The sequence below is a fragment of the Rana temporaria genome, chromosome 3 (assembly GCF_905171775.1).
Source record: "Rana temporaria chromosome 3, aRanTem1.1, whole genome shotgun sequence".
Lineage (NCBI taxonomy): Eukaryota > Metazoa > Chordata > Amphibia > Anura > Ranidae > Rana > Rana temporaria.
The window spans coordinates 456,792,842-456,808,721 of NC_053491.1; the positions used below are offsets into that span (position 1 = coordinate 456,792,842).

Consider the following 15,880-nt stretch of genomic DNA (forward strand, 5'->3'; position numbering starts at 1 on the left):
TCAGGATGTCTTCCTTCAGGGTGGTCGTGCTTTATTGAACTTTAATTACAACACAGTTCTGTTACTGCAACTGGACTCTGAGCATGCGCCGTTCATTAAAAACGTCAATCACGTCGGGTCATGGTTAATTTACATAACACACGCCCACCTCTTCACAATTTGAATTAGGCGGGCTTACGCCGGCCTATTTACGCTACGCCGCCGCAACTTTCTTTTGAGAATACGGCACTTGCCAGTAAAAGTTGTGGAGGCATAACGTAAATAGGATGCGTTACGCCCGCACAAAGTTACGCGCATCTATGTGAATCCGGACCTGAGTGTTCACTGCCACTGCACCATGCTGTACCTCCCCACAAGCATGTCACATTGCATGGGCATTACCGCCACTGATATGCAAGTTTACTGGGTCATGGCACAACAGTCCTGCAATCCCCCTGCAACAGCCCTGCAATGCATGGGACGAAGGAATGGTGAAGCTGTGTTTACAGGGTTGCCTTCTGAAAAGCAATCTATTGCAATAGAAGTGTTTTTTTTTCGTACATTTGAAGATTGTCAGCCTACCAGGATTTTCTAAAAAACAAAGACTTCACTGCCTGTGTTGTGGACTTTTAAAATTATTTTCTAACCACTTCCTGCCCGGTTAATAGGAGATTGACGTCCGGGAAGTGTCAGTCTGACACCCTGCATCTCCGATTTCGGTAAAGAGCCTCCGGCGGAGGCTCTTTACCACGTGATCAGCCGTGTCCAATCACGGCTGATCACGATGTAAACAAGAAAAGCCGTTGATGGCTCTTCCTCACTCGCGTCTGACAGACGCGAGTAGAGGAGAGCCAATCGGCGGCTCTCCTGACAGGGGGGGTTCGCGCTGATTGTTTATCAGCACAGCCCCCCCTCGGGTCGCCACACTGGACTACCAGGAAAGCCCACACTGGACCACCAGGGAAGGGCAAAAAAAAAGGGGCAATAAAAAAAAAAAGTCAGTAAAAAAAAAAAGGGCAGTAAAAAAAAAAAAAGATGCCAATCAGTGCCCACAAATTGGCACTGACTGGCAACATGGATACATCAGTGCCACCCCACAGTGTCCATCAGTGCCACCTCACAGTGTCCATCAGTGCCACCTCACAGTGCCCATCCATGCCCAGTGCCCATCTGTGCCACCCATAAGTACCCATCAGTGCCACCCATAAGTGCCACCCATGAGTGCCCATCTGTGCCGCCTATGAGTGCCCAGTGCCACCTATGAGTGCCCATCAGTGCCGCCCATGGGTGCCCATCAGTGCCGCATACCAGCGCCGCCAATCAGTGCCACCTCATCGGTGCCCATCAGTACTACCTCATCGATGTCCATCAGTGCCATCTCATCGGTGCCCATCAGTGCCGCCATATAAGTGCCCGTAATTGAAAGAGAAAACGTACTTATTTTTTTTCAAAATGTTCAGTCTTTTTTAGTTGTTGCGCAAAAAAAAAAAACGCAGAGGTGATCAAATACCACCAAAAGAAAGCTCTATTTGTGGGGAAAAAAGGACGCCAATTTTGCCATTCAAAGTGCGACAGCGCATTGTGTACACTTTTGGCCGAGGAAACCGACGAGGAACTCGTCGAGCCAAATAGAGAACATGTTCTCTATTTCCTTGTTAGTCAATGGGGAAACTTGGCTTGGCGAGATCCTCGGCGGCTTTACAAGGAAAAACACATTGTTTTGCTCGTCGAGTTTCTCGGACGTGTGTACGGGGCCTGAGTGTATTTTTATTGCCCCCTGGGGCTTCTGTCTCATTACACATATCAGTCCTCCTATTCAAGCTATCGGACCAATCCCTGCTGACCCTGTTTCAAGTCCTCATTTGCATGGCCAAGAGGACCTAATTGAGAACTACGTAAACGACGTAAAAATATGCGCCGGGCGGACGTATGTTTCTGAATCGGCGTATCTACCTAATTTGCATATTCAACGCGTAAATATACGGAAGCGCCACCTAGCGTCCAGCGTAAATATGCAACTAAGATACGACAGCGTAAGAGACTTACGGCGGTCGGGTCTTAGGGAAATCTATGCGTAACTGATTCTAAGAATCAGGCGCATAGATACGACCCTGCACGGACATGTCCGACCGTGTGTAGGGCCTAGCGGACCGGATTCCTGGCCGAGCATGCTAAGAAACATGTCCGCTGGAAAGCTGTCTTGTCGGACATGTCCGATGGTCACTACGACTCATCGGACAGGTCCGCTGGCCCGAGAACCCGCGCATGGCGTCGAAAAGTGATTCGACGCATGCGTGGAAGCATTGAACTTCCGGGTTATCGTCACCGCTACGTCGTCGCCACGTCACCGCGTTTTCTGTCCGCGGGGAATTTGGTCTGATGGTGTGTAGACACATCAGACCAAATTCTGCCATCGGACATGTCTGCTCGTCTGTACAAGGCCTCAGAGTTACGACGGCGTATCTGGAGATACGCCGTCGTAACTCGTATCTGAATCCGGGCCTATAAGTTTATTCATACATTCCACATCTGGATTATACTTTACTGAATCATGTCCATTTAACGTTTTTTTATTTGTTTCCCCCAGCCTATTGTCAAAATGGAGGTTCTTATAGTGAAGGTAAATGTATTTGTCCAAACTTCATTGGAGAATTTTGTGAGACTCCAAGTGACAGAGTTGTTATTGGTAAGTCATTCCTGAATGGATAATCCATTGGTGTGTAAACTAGATGTGTGCAATTCGCTTCAGCCAAATCAAATGAATGTTTGGTTATTCGGAAATTCAAATGTATCCGAATCTCCGAATGACAATAGTAACGAATTCCTTTGACAATGGTTTAGTTTTGTTTATTAGTTTTCTAATTAATGCCACATGTTCAATCCAAAACATTTCAAATTCGGATCGATTGAAAAATCCAAATGCAAATTATGTGTGAAGAATAAGAATGAGCTTCGAGTTCAAGTCGAACTCATGTTCGACTCGAACATTGCCTGTTCGCCTGTTCGGCGAACAACGAAAAATTAGGGGTGTTCGCGGCAAATTCGAAAAGCCACGGAACACCCTGTAAAAGTCTATGGGAGAAATCTAAAGTGTTAATTTTAAAGGCTACTATGCAAGTTATTGTCCTAAAAAGTGGTTGGGGACCTGGGTCCTGACCCAGGAAACATGTATCAATGCAATTTCTTTTTTTAAAACGGACGTTTTTTCAGGAGCAGTGAATTTAATAATGCTTAAAGTGTAATATTACTTTAAATTTCGTACCTGGGGGGGGTGTAAAGTCAGCATGTGAAAAACTGTCCCTGCACAAAGTGTAATTTCTGCGGTTCTAATGAATTGTCGGCTCTGGCAATTCAGAGATGATTCATTCATAAAAAAAAAAAAAAAAGTGTGGGGGTCCCCCCAAATTCCATTAACAGGCCCTTCAGGTCTGATATGGATATTAAGGGGAACCCCGCCGTCAATTTAAAAAAAAATTACGTGGGGTTCCCCCCAAATATCCATACCAGACCCTTCAGGTCTGGTGTGGATTTTAAGGGGAACTCCACCCCAAATTTTTTTAAAAAATGGTGTGGAGTTCCCCCAAAAATCCACACCAGACCCTTATCCAAGCACGTTAACCTGGCCGGCCGCAGAAAAGAGGGGGGGACAGAGTGCGCCCCCCCCCCTCTCCTGAACCGCACCAAAGAGGGGGGGACAGAGTGCGGCCCCCCTCTCCTAAACGCTATAACTTTTGCGCAAACCAATCAATAAACACTTATTGCGATTTTTTTTTATGAAAAATATGTAGAAGAATACGTATCGGCCTAAACTGAGGGAAATTTTTTTTTTTATATATATTTTTGGGGGATATTTATTATAGGAAAAAGTGAAAAATATTTATTTTTTTCAAAATTGTCGCTCTATTTTTGTTTATAGCGCAAAAAATTAAAAACGCAGAGGTGATCAAATACCACCAAAAGAAAGCTCTATTTGTGGGAAAAAAGGACGCCAATTTTGTTTGGGAGCCACGTCGCACGACCGCGCAATTGTCAGTTAAAGCGACGCAGTGCCGAATCGCAAAAAGTGCTCTGGTCTTTGACCAGCAATATGGTCCGGGGGTTAAGTGGTTAAGAAAAGGAAGGAAATGATTTAGTTATACAGTTAAATATGTATAGGTATATTTGGACATTTATATACATTGTTAACCCAATGTTTATCCTTCCTATAGGCAAAACTGTGCTAGCAACAGTAACGGTGGAAATGAAAATCACTAACAGAGCATATCAGGATGAGTTCCAGAATTCCTCATCTACTGAATATAAAGAGTTTGAGGATGAATTTATAAAAGAGGTGGCATTTATTTTATATTTAATACCTTGTTAGATTTATTTGTAAAGGACAACTCAAAGAGCAATTACATATGTAGCACCCTGGAGTTTAGGCAGGGTTGCTCCTCACAAATTTTCTTGCCAGTTATCCCGGTTGATTGTTAGAGACCCATTGATTTCTCCATAAGTTTGGCCTTGTTGCACTTTTCTCTTCTACCACTAGGTGGCCGGGTACTTGGTGGTACTAGATACGAGAAGGGCAACGCAAGGTCAGGTTATGGGTATGTGGATTGTCTCAGCCAATGGACAGGGGTTTTCTTGAATCTCTTGGCCTGCTTGGAGAGCCTATATATTCGTGTGGAGTCAGGTGATCTATGTTCTGTGCCACCTGGACGGCTGTGTGGATGAACATGTGTTGTACTGCCCGGCCTGCTAGGCCGGAGATGGGGCCTATTCCGGGCACAATATATAAAAAAATAGATGCAGCGCTAATACCATAACAACATTACAAAATGTTCACATTTTCAAGTGAAAATAAATATAAAACAAGGAAAACTAAAGCAAAGCCCCAATAGAATTGCAGTCCATAAATGGAGGGTTAAACAACACCCATCCGTGCAAGGTGCAGGTAACAAACTGCAGAGGAGAAAGCCATGAAAAGATCCTTCATACACGCCAGTTACACTAAGAAAATAGAAGAAAAAATTGAAGAAAAGCTCCCATAGAGCAGAACTTTATATAGATAAATTTAAAAAAATAAGTGGGTTGCACTTACAAGAAGTAAAATGTTTATTAGCGATAAGCAATGTGTCTCATAGTGGAGATTGCGTCTTCTCCACAGGCTTCTCTCCGCTTTCTTTTGGTTTGCCCATCAACTTCCTGAAAGGAAAAACTTGATGACGTTACTGTCACAGGCTCCGCCCTATGCGTTTCGTCACTACCGGACGTCAAACCTGACCTTGGGTTGCCCTTCTCATATCTAGTATCAGCAAGTACCCGGCCACCTAGTGGTAGAAGAGAAAAGTGCAACCGTGCCAAACTTAGGGAGAAATCAATAGATTCTCTATCAATCAACCAGGATAACTCTTCCTGGCAAGTAAATTTGTGAGGAGCTCCCTGTCTAAGCTACATCAGGAGACGGCATCCCTACACAGATGTGGCAGCTTGCTGGATGCCTTTCCCTGCATGGCTGTTCTGTTGAAGTCTCGGAGTCTGCCAATTAAGCTTGCAATTACCTAAGGGTGTCCTGACCCTAACCCTCTCTCCCCAAAAAAAGTTTGTTAAGAGAAATAAACGTTATTTTGCATTCAAGAAGTGTCTGGCGCCCAATAGCTTTAACTACACTGCACCTACCACGCCTCACAACCCACTACATACAAAAGGATGTCAGCTGTCCCTGGCCCTGGAGGTTCTCATCAGATCAAATGAGGCCTGAGACCTTGCTACACATAAATTATGGTATATATGCCTCTTTGGCTGTTTAGGACAGTCAGAGCAATAAAATGAGTTGGTCCTTGAATGTTTCCATTGTTCACTGAATGGTATTAGTGAACATTCCCCATTGGTTTTAAATATTACTGTTGGTTGCAGGGTGTCTCTTATTTGTTAATGAGTGTTTATTTTTGGTCAAGGATCATTGATCGCTAAATGTCTGTTACTAGGTATGAATTTTATTTTATTAGTCATTGACTGTTGCTATTGCTAACTAAAGGTTTGCCATTGGTAATGAAATGTTGTTATTTGGTTGCTGATAAGAATGACTGATTCTGCAGGGTTTGAAAGGCAAATCGTTGCAGTAAATTCTTACCATCTGTAGGGCTAATAGGGTTAACAAATAGACTATGTTTAAGGCTGAGTTCACACTATTGCGAATTGGATGTGGGATCCCCGCATCCAATTCGCAATAGCAGGAGATTGTGACCGGCTCTCTATGGAGCCGGTTCACATATCTCCGATGCGGCTCCAGTGCGTCTTTTTGGTCCGTTTCAGGTCTGAATTCAACCCAAAATTTTCCTGGTGTTGACCAATTTCTATCCATCTCTCAGGCCTTGTACACACGACCGAACATGTCCGCTGAAACTGGTCCATCGGACCAGTTTCCGCGGACATGTCCGACCGTGTGTAGGGCCTACCGGACAGTTTCCCGGCCTAGCGGACAGGTTTCCAGCAGACAAAAGTTTCTTAGCATGCTAAGAAACTTGTCCGCTGGAAGCCTGTCCGCCGGACATGTCCGATGGTTAGTACGAATCATCGGACATGTCCGCTGGCCTGAAATCCCGCGCATGCGTCGAATTGATTCGACGCATGCGTGGAAGCATTGACCTTCCGTGTCAGAGAACGTCGGTGTCGTCTACGTCACCGCGTTCTCTGTCCGCGGGGATTTTGGTCTGATGGTGTGTACACACATCAGACCAAAACCTCCCAGCAGACATGTCTGATGAAAACGGTCCGCGGACCTTTTTTTATCGGACATGTCTACTCGTCTGTACAAGGCCTCAGTGAGACTTAAAAGACTGCAGATGACACAGAAGTGCACAATTGGCTCGCTAATTTTTAACCACTTACGGACCACCCCCCATTGTTATACGTCGGCTGTTTGAAGAGGGATAACGTTGTTATGGCAGCAGCTAGCTACCATAACCCCAGTATCCTTTTCTTCAGCAGACGGTCCACTTTCAGATAAAAGTGGTCTCTGTGGTGGTTTTGCCGCAAGATCACTTTTATCTGCAGCAGCAGCGAAGGCGATCACATCATCTACCTGGCTTGGTATGGAGCTGAGTAAGGGGAAGATGGCCCCCACCCAGATCCATACCACTGCAGGGCGGAAGCGACGTCAAACCGTCAATTCCGCCCATGGCTCGTAAAGGGACTTTTTTTTTTTTTCAAATGACATTTAATTTTTTACAGTGTAAAAATTTAAAATAAAAGTTAAAATAAATAAGAAAAAATAAATATACATTTTAAAACGTGTCCCGTCCCACGAGCTCGCGCGCAGAAACAAAAGCATACGCAAGTAACGCCCGCATATGAAAACGGTGTTCAAACCACACATGTGAGGTATCACCGCGATCGTTAGAGCGAGAGCAATAATTCTAGCCCTAGACCTCCTCTGTAACTCAAAACATGCAACCTGCTGAATTTTTTTAATGTTGCCTATGGAGATTAAGGGTAAAAATTTGTCGCCATTCCACGAGCGGGCGCAACTTTGTAGCATGACATGTTGGGTAACATTATCTTTCACGGTCAACACTGAGGACAAGGGGGCACTCTTTACATCTAGAGGAAAAGAGATTTCATCTCCAAATACAGAAAGGTTTCTTCACAGTAAGAGCTGTGAAAATGTGGAACAGACTCCCTCCAGAGGTGGTTCTGGCCAGCTCAGTAGATTGCTTTAAGAAAGGTCTGGATATTTTCCTAAATGTACAGAATATAACTGAGTACTAAGTACTATGATTTGTAGGTAAAGTTGATCCAGGGTAAATCCGATTGCCTCTCGGGGGATCAGGAAGGATTTTTTTCCCCTGCTGTAGCAAATTGGATCATGCTCTGCTGTTTTTTTTGCCTTCCTCTGGATCAACTCTGGGTATGGAGTTGGGTGTATGGGATTGTACTGTGTTTTTTATTTTTTATTTTTATTTGTTTTTGTGGTTGGACTGGATGGACTTGTGTCTTTTTTCAACCTGACTAACTATGTAACTATGTAACAATATAAAAAAAATTGGGCTGACTTTACTGTTGTTTTTTTTTCCCCAAAAAAGTGCGCTTGTAAGACCACTGCGCAAATACGGTGTGACAAAGTATTGCATCGACCGCCATTTTATTCTCTAGGTATTAAGTCGTACGTGAATGGGGCTTGGCGTAGGTTATGTTCACGTCGAAAGCATTGAGCCAACGTATCTTAGGGAGTATTTGCGACGTGATTCTGAGAATGCGCGCACATGCGCCGTTCGTTCGGCCCTTCATTTACATGGGGTCACGCTTCATTATAATACTACACACCCACTGCCTTGCTACTTCGAATTAGGCGGGCTTACGTGCTTTGTGCAAGTGCTTTGTGAATACAGTACGGGCCTCTCTATGTTACGTCGGCGTAGCACATATCAGATGCGCTACGCCGCTCTAAAGATATGCCGATCTCTCTGAATCTGGCCCATAGAGTCTACAAAATAGGGGATAATTTTATGGCATTTTTATAAAAAAAAATGTTTTACTAGTAATGGCGGCGATCAGCGATTTTTATTGTGAATGCGACATTATGGAAGACACATCGGACACTTTTGACAAATTTTTGGGACCATTGTCATTTTTACAGCGATCAGTGCTATAAAAATGCACTGTTTACTGTAAAAATGACACTGGCAGTGAAGGGGTTAACCTGTAGGGGGGCCCTGAAGGGGTTAAGTGTGACCTAGGGAGTGCTTCTAACTGTTAGGGGGCGTGGCTTGCCGTGACACGTCACTGATCGCTGTTCCCGATGACAGGGAACATGATCAGTGACATGTCACTAGGAAGAACGGGGAGATGTTGTGTTTACACTGGCATCTCCCCGTTCTTCAGCTCTGTGACCTGATCATGGGACACTGGCAGACATCGAATCTGCGAATCCCACGGGCACGGTCACGAAGCTCACGACAGGGCGCAGCCGCGACCACGCGGTGGTAAATTAGGCGGGACAAATATATATATATATATATATATATATATATATACGCCCATTTTTATTTTTTAATTTTTTTATGTTCACTTAAAAGCATAGTGCACCATTTTAATTTTAACAACGTTTTCCTTTGCAGTGCCACCAATAGCTGAATTTTAATTGGTTACTGCTCAGAATCATATGCGATAAATGTTTTATTCTTTCTTCCCTTTTCTTCTTTTCTTTGTAGATGTACAACTATTATAAAATTCTTGATGGCTATGTCGGAGTGGAGATTAAAGAGATAAGGTGAGAATAACCCCAACTTAGCTTTTGAGGGTCATAGAATGTGACATCAATTTTTTCTCCTTAGAAAAAAGGTACAAGGGTGATTTGGAGCACAAATAAATTGCTGCTTCTATCCTGAGCCATTCCTCCCCTTTTTCCATCTGCTATCACTACTCCCACATAATTTCTTTGCTCTTCGGCCCTCCACTTTCACTTTATCTTCTATCTTTTTTCAATTTTTTTCCTGTTCTGTTGTTATGATAGGATCGGAAATGATAACCTCTTCATTTATCACAGATTTCCTTTCAAGGGCATGCATAAGCCTTTGAAAAGTCAAAAGCCATTTTATGTGTATTTGCCATTCCAACTGGGAATATGTAATCATGTGACATCATCATATATTCCTAGAGTTTGACAGCATTGGTAATTGTGATTGGACATTCAGGTGCTTTGTGGCATGGGGTTGGACTGTAAAAGTTTTCTTTTACATACATATTACCCCTGTAGGCTCAGTGTTGGAATGGCAATGTGGCCACGTGGCAACTGTCAAGCGATTGCCTGGAGCTACAAGGAAGTATTAAAGGATTACAAAAACAGCACCAGTTACCAAGGATAATATGCAAGCAGGCTACTCACTATCTCTAGGTGAAAACATATACAGTATCCTTTGTTGGCAGTCCATAGCTTTTAAAATATTTCAAGCTGGTAAAGTACATATAAGTATATGGTATAAGTAAAATACCCAATCAGTTTATTGTCTGAGCAAATCATGAAACATTAAAAGCCAACACTGGGCTCCCACGACCCAGCAATTATGCCCACCGACCATTTATAGGGTTGAGCGAACCCGAACTGTAAAGTTCGGGTTCGTACTGGACTTTTGGATTTTTGGTACCCGGACCCAAACAATTTACTGTAAGTTCGGGTTCGAGTTCGGTGTTCAGCAATGTAATGGCGCGCTGCAGGGCAGCCAATCAACATTTGTTTAACTCGTGCGTCCATCACAGGGATTGGCCAGTGCAGCATGTGACTCAGCATCTATTTAAGCTAGAGGCACACAGCACAGCACGTCACTCTGCTTTAGATAGGGTAGGGAAAGGCTGGCACTGCTGCTGCTCTGAGGGAGAGAATTAGATAGGAGTCAGGCCTCGTACACACGACCGAGTTTCTCAGAAAAAAACAGCAAGAAACTTGCTGGGAGATATTTTTTTGCCGAGGAAACCGGTCGTGTGTACATTGTCGTCGAGGAAACTGTCGAGAAACTTGATGAGCCAAAAAGAGAGCATGTTCTCTATTTCCTTGACGGGAATGGAGAAAATTGGCTCGTCGAGTTCCTCGACAGTCTAACAAGGAACTCGAAGAGGAAAACTATGTGTTTCGCCCGTCGAGTTTCTCGGTCGTGTGTATGAGGCTTCAGACTCAGTCCTGCTTCAGAAATCAAATTACTCAGCGATCTACATAGCACAGCAAGTCACTCTGCTTTAGATACTTTAGGGAAAGGTTGCTGCTGTTGTTTTTAGGGAGAGAATTAGATAGGAGTCAGTCAGTCGTGCTTCAGAAATCAAATTACTCAGCGATCTACATAGCACAGCAAGTCACTCTGCTTTAGATACTTTAGGGAAAGGTTCCTGGTGTTGGTTTTAGGGAGAGAATTAGATAGGAGTCAGTCCTGCTTCAGAAATCAAATTACACCAGCACTGCATATGTTCCTGTGAGATACACCCTTTAGATACTTTGGGCCAGAATCAGGTAGAAGTGCGGCAGCGTAACGTATCGTAGATACGTTACACCGCCGCAAGTTTTCATCGCAAGTGCCTGATTCACAAAGCACTTGCGATGAAAACTACGCCGGCGGCCTCTGGCGTAAGCCCGCGTAATTTAAATGGGCGTGTGCCATTTAAATTAGGCGCGCTCCCGCGCCGGACCTACTGCGCATGCTCCGTTCCGTCGTGCTTTGCGCGAAGTGACGTCATTTTTTCGAACGGCGACACGCGTAACGTAATTCCGTATTCCCGGACGGCTTACGCAAACGACGTTAATTTTCAAATTTCGACGCGGGAACGACGGCCATACTTTATACAGCAATACGATTGCTGTGTAAAGTTAAGGCACCAAAAACGACGACTAACTTTGCGACGGGAAACTAGACTAGCGGCGACGTAGCGAACGCGAAAATCCGTCGTGGATCGCCATAACTCCTAATTTGCATACCCAACGCTGGTTTACGACGCGAACTCCCCCCAGCGGCGGCCACGGTACTGCATCCTGAGATCCGACAGTGTAAAACAATTACACCTGTCGGATCTTAGGGATATCTATGTGTAACCTGATTCTATGAATCAGTCGCATAGATACTCTGAGAGATGTGAATCTGGCCCTTTGCTTCTACTGTGCTATTCAAAAAACATCCATTTAGGGCAAAAAAATTAAATTTGCAGTGTTTCCACCATATCTGTACGTGTGAGATACACCATTTAGATACTGTTCTTCTATTTATTTTTATGTATTTTATGCTATTTTAAGTTATTTCCCTATCCACATTTGTTTTCAGAGTACTTGCCATGCTCTTACCAACATTTTGCTGCCATTTGCAGCCCTCTAGCCCTTTCCATAACTTTTTAAGAGACATTTTAGTACTCAAAAGTTCTGGTCCCCATTGACTTCAATGGGGTTCGGGTTCGGTGTCAAGTTCGGGTCCCGAACCCAGACTTTTTTTCGAAGTTCGGCCGAACCCGTCGAACCCGAACATCCAGGTGTCCGCTCAACTCTAACCATTTCATATTGTGTCCAGTATAATGTTTATATGGATTCTCTCAATTGATCTGTGTGTTTCTATGGTAGGCCTGGAAGTGGCTCAGCTAGGAAAGGAAGGGTCTTTGCAAGAAGCGACGATGCATCTGCTACGAGTGGCGATATGGATGTGAATCATGACGTCAACTTCAGATTATCATTAAAGAAAGACTTGAATATGACTACCGAATACAATAAACAATTGGAAAAACTAACAAAACAATTAGAAGAACTCAGACCATGCACCGGTGACAACTGTAAGTATTTCTATCTGTAAGTGAAATAGGTCCATCCTTATCAGTAGTGACTCCTGTACTGGTGAGCGCGATTGATCTTCCTGCTCTATAGTAAATGTCTGCCCATATCGGAGGTATAGGCAGACAGCCATACTGAGAGGCTCCAGGAGCTGGACATCACACCCGCGAGCTGATGATCGTGAGTGCAATGCTTTGCAGGCTCCTTAGAACTCCTTGTAACCACTTGCCGACCGCTTCACGTACTTATACGTCGGCAGAATGGCTCCTGTGGGCAAAGCAACGTACCTGTACGTTGCATTGAAAAGCCTGCCGTGCGCGTCTGCCATGACCAGGGGACCCGCGTACTCGATGTTCTCCTAGTGACAGGACAGTGATCTACTGCTCCCTCATCGAGAGCAGTGATCACTGTCGTGTCACTGGTAGCCCATCCCCCACACAGTTAGAATCACTCCCTAGCAGGGCCGATCCTCCCTATAGGCTCACTATGCAAGCCGCTTAGGGCCCTGCAGAGCTGCAAAGGGCCCCCCAATTTACTAGAGGCCCCGCCTGGTGAGAAGTCATTTTCGCCCCCTCAGCCCACTTCTAAACTCGCTGGCTGAGTCATTTCCGACAGCAGAACACCCCCTCCCCCCGCTTCTCAACTTTCTTTAATGTGACATGTCACTGTCGTCAGCGCCCTCCGCTTCTCATTTTTAATGTGCCAGGTCATTTTGCTTAGGGCCCCAGGGAGGTCAGGATCGGCACTGCTCCCTAGGACACACTCATCCCCTTTCTCGCCCCCTAGTGGATAACACCTTCACTGCCAGTGTCATTTACACAGTAATCAGGGCATTTTTATAGCATTGATCGCTGTATAAATGACAATGGTCCCAAAATAGCGTCAAAAGTGTCCGATGTGTCCACCATAATATCACAGTCAGGATAAAAATCGCAGATCGTCGCCATTACTAGTAAAAAAACTTTTGCGCAAACCAATCGATATACGCTTATTGCGTTTTTTTTTTTACCAAAAAAATTTAGAAGAATACATATCGGCCTAAACTGAGAAAGAAATTAGTTTTTTATATATTTATGGGGGATATTTATTATAGCAAAAAGTTAAAAATATTGCTTTTTTTTTTCAAAATTGTCGCTCTTTTTTTGTTTATAGCGCAAAAAAAAAAAAAAACGCAGAGGTGATCAAATACCATAAAAAGAAAGCTCTATTTGTGGAAAAAAAAGGATGTCAATTTCGTTTGGGTACAGTGTCGCATGACCACGCAATTGTTAGTTAAAGTGATGCAGAGCAGAATCGCAAAAAGTGCTATGGTCAGGAAGGGGGTAAATTTAGCCTTAGGGTTGCACCGATACTGTTTTCTTTATCAGCGAGTTAAGTATTTACCACTACCAAATACTGATATCTTTGCGTGCAAAAAAAAATTGCATGCCATTTGAACAGGAATGCGGTGCGATTCCTGGCCAAATCGCATGCGGTTCCCCCCACTGCTCCTGTGTGATCCCAGTATGGAAAGACAGGGAAGCGCCATCTAAGGAGTGCAGCAATGGGCAAACAAACAGTTTATTAACCACTTAAGCCCCGGACCATTATGCAGGTTAAGGACCTTGCCCCTTTTTGCGATTTGGCACTGCGTCGCTTTAACTGACTATTGTGCGGTCATGCGACGTGGCTCCCAAACAAAATTGGCGTCCTTTTTTTCCCATAAATAGAGCTTTCTTTTGGTGGTATTTGATCACCTCTGCAGTTTTTATTTTTTGCGCTATAAACAAAAATAGAGCGACAATTTTGAGCTATAATAAATATCCCCGAAAAATATATAAAAATATTATTTTTTTCCTCAGTTTAGGACGATACGTATTCTTCTACATATTTTTGGTAAAAAAAAATCGCAATAAGCGTTTATCGATTGGTTTGCGCAAAATTTATAGCCTTTACAAAATAGGGGATAGTTTTATGGCATTTTTATTAATAATTTTTTTTACTACTAATGGCGGCGATCAGCGATTGTTTTTCGTTACTGCGAAATTATGGCGGACACATCGGGAAATTTTTACACATTTTTGGGATTATTGTCATTTTCACGGCGAAAAAAGTGCTATAAAAATGCACTGATTACTGTGAAAATGACAATGCAGTGAAGGAGTTAACCACTAGGGGGCGCTGTAGGGGTTAAGTGTGACCTTATGTGTGTTTCTAACTGTAGGGGCGCGGGGCTGGACGTGTGACGTCAGTGATCGTTGTTCCCTATATCAGGGAACAGACAATCACTGACATTGCCACAGTGAACAACGGGGAAAGTGTGTTTACACACACCTCTCCACGTTCTTCAGCTCCCGTGACCGATCGCGGGACACTGGCAGGGATGGGGTCCGTGGGTCCCGTGGGCGCGGTCACAGAGCTTCGGACCGGGTCCGAAGATTCCGCGCGACCCACGGCTGGGCTTTTAAAGGGGACGTATATATACGTCCCTGTGCCCAGCCATGCCATTCTGCCGACGTATATCGTCGTGCGGCGGTCCTTAAAGCGGAGCTCCACCCTATTTAAAGACATTGGCTTAATCAAAAAACAGACAAGAATGCAGAACGGAACGGAACTTTTTTTTTTTTTTTTCTGTGACAGTACCCTTGTTAGCAGCAGTTGTCACTCAGCTTCCTGTTTCTCCTTTGCGGGTTTTCTCCGGGCAGAGCGTCATATCCTACAGAGGTTTCCTCTGAACTATCGTGGGATTTCCATAAAGCGCGACGCTGGCTAGTCACATCAGGCTCCCCGTCACAGACTGATCCGGAAGTGACGTTCCGTCGCCACCATCTTGCTACTCCCCACACTCATGCACAGTAATGATAGAGTGAGAAGGGTCAAGCGGTGTAGCAAGATGGCGACGACGGGACGTCACTTCCAGAGCAATCTGTGATAGGAGAGCCGAATGTGACGCCCGTTTAAATGGAAACCTGGAAGTCGACGTGCTTGTGGGCTTCACATTGCCCACAAGCAAAATGGAAACGGCGCTGCAATAATAATATAACTTATCATTTCAAACTAAATCGGATAGAGGACGACTTTGAACAACAGAAGCGTCCTCTGTTTATACGCAATAAATAATTTAATGCCCCCCCAAAAAAAAAACGAATGGCCGCGGGAGATCCGCTTTAAGTGGTTAAAAATTGTTATATTATCACAACTCAAAAAGTACTTAAAAGTACATAATATACCTTGCACGTCAAATCCAAAACCGCTTGCGGTGCTCACAGGGTTGGAGGAGATGCATAGGCGGTCCACCCCCAAGCTGACATCACTTCTGCCCTATACCCACAGGGGTCCCGGAACTTCCTACATCTCCTCCAGCACTGTGAGTAACACAACTGGCCGTATTATTGGATTTGACATGCAACAATCATTTTGTATGGGCTCAAATCGCACTGCAAAGAGGTATTGGTTTTGGGTATCAGGAGCATTTTCACGAGTACACGTGCAAGTTCTTGTTATCAGTGCATCCCTACGTAGCCTCTAAGCTGGCCATACAATAGTACACCCTATCTTAACCTTTTTGACATTAAAGAACTGTTTGGCTCTGATGAAGAAGGACATACCTCGAAATGCGCCAGCCTTAAGGGACCCTGGTGAGGC

General features: G+C 44.4%; 1 protein-coding gene across 1 annotated transcript in view; it reads left to right on the plus strand.

The window, feature by feature from the left end:
* LOC120933473 (mucin-17-like) overlaps window positions 1-15,880 on the plus strand; it is a 65,152-nt gene that overhangs the window by 25,663 nt on the left and 23,609 nt on the right. Inside the window, exons 3-6 of the mRNA XM_040346701.1 lie at window positions 2,567-2,665; window positions 4,188-4,309; window positions 9,174-9,232; window positions 12,053-12,258. Coding sequence (XP_040202635.1) covers window positions 2,567-2,665; window positions 4,188-4,309; window positions 9,174-9,232; window positions 12,053-12,258 — 486 coding nt within the window. The remainder of the gene's footprint in view (window positions 1-2,566; window positions 2,666-4,187; window positions 4,310-9,173; window positions 9,233-12,052; window positions 12,259-15,880) is intronic.